This window comes from Pholcus phalangioides, unplaced genomic scaffold (assembly GCF_987345545.1).
Source record: "Pholcus phalangioides strain wild (caught in Gottingen) unplaced genomic scaffold, Ppha-v1.0 ptg000015l_1, whole genome shotgun sequence".
Taxonomy (NCBI): domain Eukaryota; kingdom Metazoa; phylum Arthropoda; class Arachnida; order Araneae; family Pholcidae; genus Pholcus; species Pholcus phalangioides.
In genome coordinates, this window is record NW_028301608.1 from 85,435,048 (window position 1) to 85,437,846 (window position 2,799).

The 2,799-nt window shown below is 43.6% G+C and overlaps 1 protein-coding gene across 1 annotated transcript; it reads left to right on the plus strand.

Annotated features, from left to right (window-relative positions):
• Positions 1 to 1,544: 1,544 nt before the first annotated feature.
• LOC149076908 (uncharacterized) lies at positions 1,545 to 2,597 on the plus strand. Its single transcript, XM_089242303.1, has one exon. It carries the CDS (start codon positions 1,545 to 1,547, stop codon positions 2,595 to 2,597), a length of 1,053 nt encoding a protein of 350 aa, XP_089098429.1.
• The last annotated feature ends 202 nt before the right edge of the window (positions 2,598 to 2,799 follow it).

Here is a 2,799-nt window from a genome sequence, read left to right on the forward strand (position 1 = left end):
GAGGACGGAAATTTTAACATAGGTCTGTGTACTATTGGAAAGCTTTTCTGCGAAGCGATTCACGCTGCGTTAAACTCGTAAAACACTTAATATGAAACTGAATTTAACCCTTTTGATGAGATTACTTCGTCCTTTCATCTCGGTTTCGGTGCTCCTCCAGAGTGGCACCCTGTACGGCCACCCATAACGAGTTAAACGGGAATTAGAACCGTTTAGATTACAATAGACACAGAAATTACTCATGTTCGTCAGTGTAGATAGCAGCAGTATTCCCAATAATTTTTATTCAACAGAAGAAAAGTGACTATATTCCATAGGTTTCCATCTTGTGTTCCGTGGAACCCTGGGTTGCCGTAATAACTTTTCTTTGGGTTTTCACATGATCAAACACCAGGAACCTTTAGAAAACCCAGAACCCGGAGGGCTTTCAAAGAAAACGTCCTTGTTACTGGTACTCGCAAAGCTGTTCTTTATTTTGAAACAACCCTTATGGGATCGCATACCGTTCTGGTTTCAAAAGCAAGAGAGTACCGCCTCAAGTTTTGATGATGCAAAGCGGGAGTCACAATTCCACAATATTGGAAGCGGCGGAGCAGCAACTCGATACGATTTACCCAGATCCTACGGGCACAATATCCTTGGTAAAACCAATTAGAACTGGAATCCCAGATGACGAGCAAATTACAGTGGAAGAGATCAGGAGTATTGTCACAAGAATAGAAGAGCACCTGGCTTTGATGATAATATTGTTCCCATACTAAAGACATTATTCGAAGCCAATGCCGAATCGTTTACTGAAGTTCTCAACAGGTTCCTGGAATTATCTCTCTTTCCTAAACATTTTAAAAAGGGGAAGCTCCTGCTATTCCTTAAGAAAAATAAAGACCCACAATTGCTACGCTCATATCGTCCAATTTGCCTACTACTCACTCTAGGTAAGGTCTACGAGAAAGTTATAGTACAAAGACTTATGTATCAATTGGAGTGCATGAACTGGCTAAGTCCTCTACAATTTGGATTTCGTGCTGGAGGGTCAGCTGAGAAAGCTATAGATTCACTGTTGCAAGTAATTGTCGGTATGCATCAACAAGGCTATCAGACGGCGATAGTCACGATAGATATTCGTGGAGCCTTCGATTCGCTGCGCCATGAAATAATTATCAATCAACTTCGCCAACTGCCACTTCCTGGAAACCTGACGCGAGTTATTGAGAATATGCTTTCAGACCGATATATAATGATGTCCACAGACGGAGGAATAGCCATGAAAAAGCAGATGAAAGGGTGTCCACAGGGCTCATGCAGCGGCCCCTTGATGTGGTCACTTGTCCTTAACACGCTTTTACAGATTAACTGGGGCCCGCGGGTATATCTACAGGCATTTGCCGACGATCTGGTATATGCTATATCCGGCGAAAACCGTATGGCAATAACGGATGAAGCACAGACAGTGTTCGGAAAATTGAGCAATTGGCTGGCTAATAATAAACTACAAATGGAAGTAGAAAAACCCCGCTTCTTGTGGCCGCACCCAAAGAAAAAAGATGAAGCCTAAGATCTACATTGAAGGTATACGAATTCGACCGTCTCAGATAATACGATACCCTGGTGTGTACTTTGATAGTAAATTGAACTTTATCTCGCCCATCCAAAAACAGGTCGACAAAGTAAATGGCACACTGCAATTACGGCGCAGATTGGCCGGATCGAAATGGGGAATGCAGCGAGCCTTTCGCAACATCTTGTATAAGACTATTGTACAAAGGCAACTTTCATACGGATGCGCCACTAGTTATCAGCACCCAACTCAAAAACAAAAGAGAGCTCTGGATATCGCACAGCGTCCCTTTCTTCTATATGTTACAGGAGCATACGTTACAACCGCGAACGAAGTTCTGTATGTGGCCACAGGCAACCCAGCTTTGAGTATTTACATGGAGTACGAGGCTCTTAAGACCAGACTGCTACATCTTGAAAAGGACATAATATTGGACGAGCAGAGAATTTCGTCAAACCAATTTGAGCAGCGACATAAGCAATGGCTGTTTCACCCAAGCACAGATCTCACCAAGTCTCAAATAATGCCATTTGGTATTGATAATATAGATTCCTCGGGCTCTAAGAAAATATTCACTGATGGCTCTAAAACAGAAACGGCTACTGGCTGCGCGTATGTGGTACTAGCGGAAGATGGTTCAATAGAGGAGCAATGGCGTCGAAGGTTAGCTAAAAAGAATAGCGTATTCCAAGCCAAGATTTTTGCGATACTCAATGCTGTTAAACGTGCGGAAGAGATGCTTTGTCCAGTAACAATCTTGACAGATAGCTCATCTGGCCTCCTAGCCTTACAAGATCCTCGTTCATCTAACCCTGACGTACGAAGTATTCGTCTTATCCTACGCGCTCACGACAACATAAGGTTAGTCTGGGTCAAAGCGCGCGTAGGTATTGCTGGAAATGAAAAAGCGGATCAACTTGCCAAGGAAGCGACAACATTGAAAGACTTGGTTGTTCTACCTTGGCCGAGGAGTCATGCCCGCAATATCTTGAAAGACAGAATGCTTCATCTTTGGCAAGTTGAATGGAACAAGAACTAAACGAAAGACGCCTACAAGATACAACGTCGAGTGGCTTTGCGCAAGTGTGTATGGCCGCGAACAAAAACAATCCTTTTAACTGAGCATGGTCCATTTCCGACATACTTGCAGCGCTTTGGACGATCATCTCACAATGCTTGTAAGTGTGGTGTTACGGGCTCGCTATGGCATTACGTCTGCCAATGTCCACACACATCAGCGT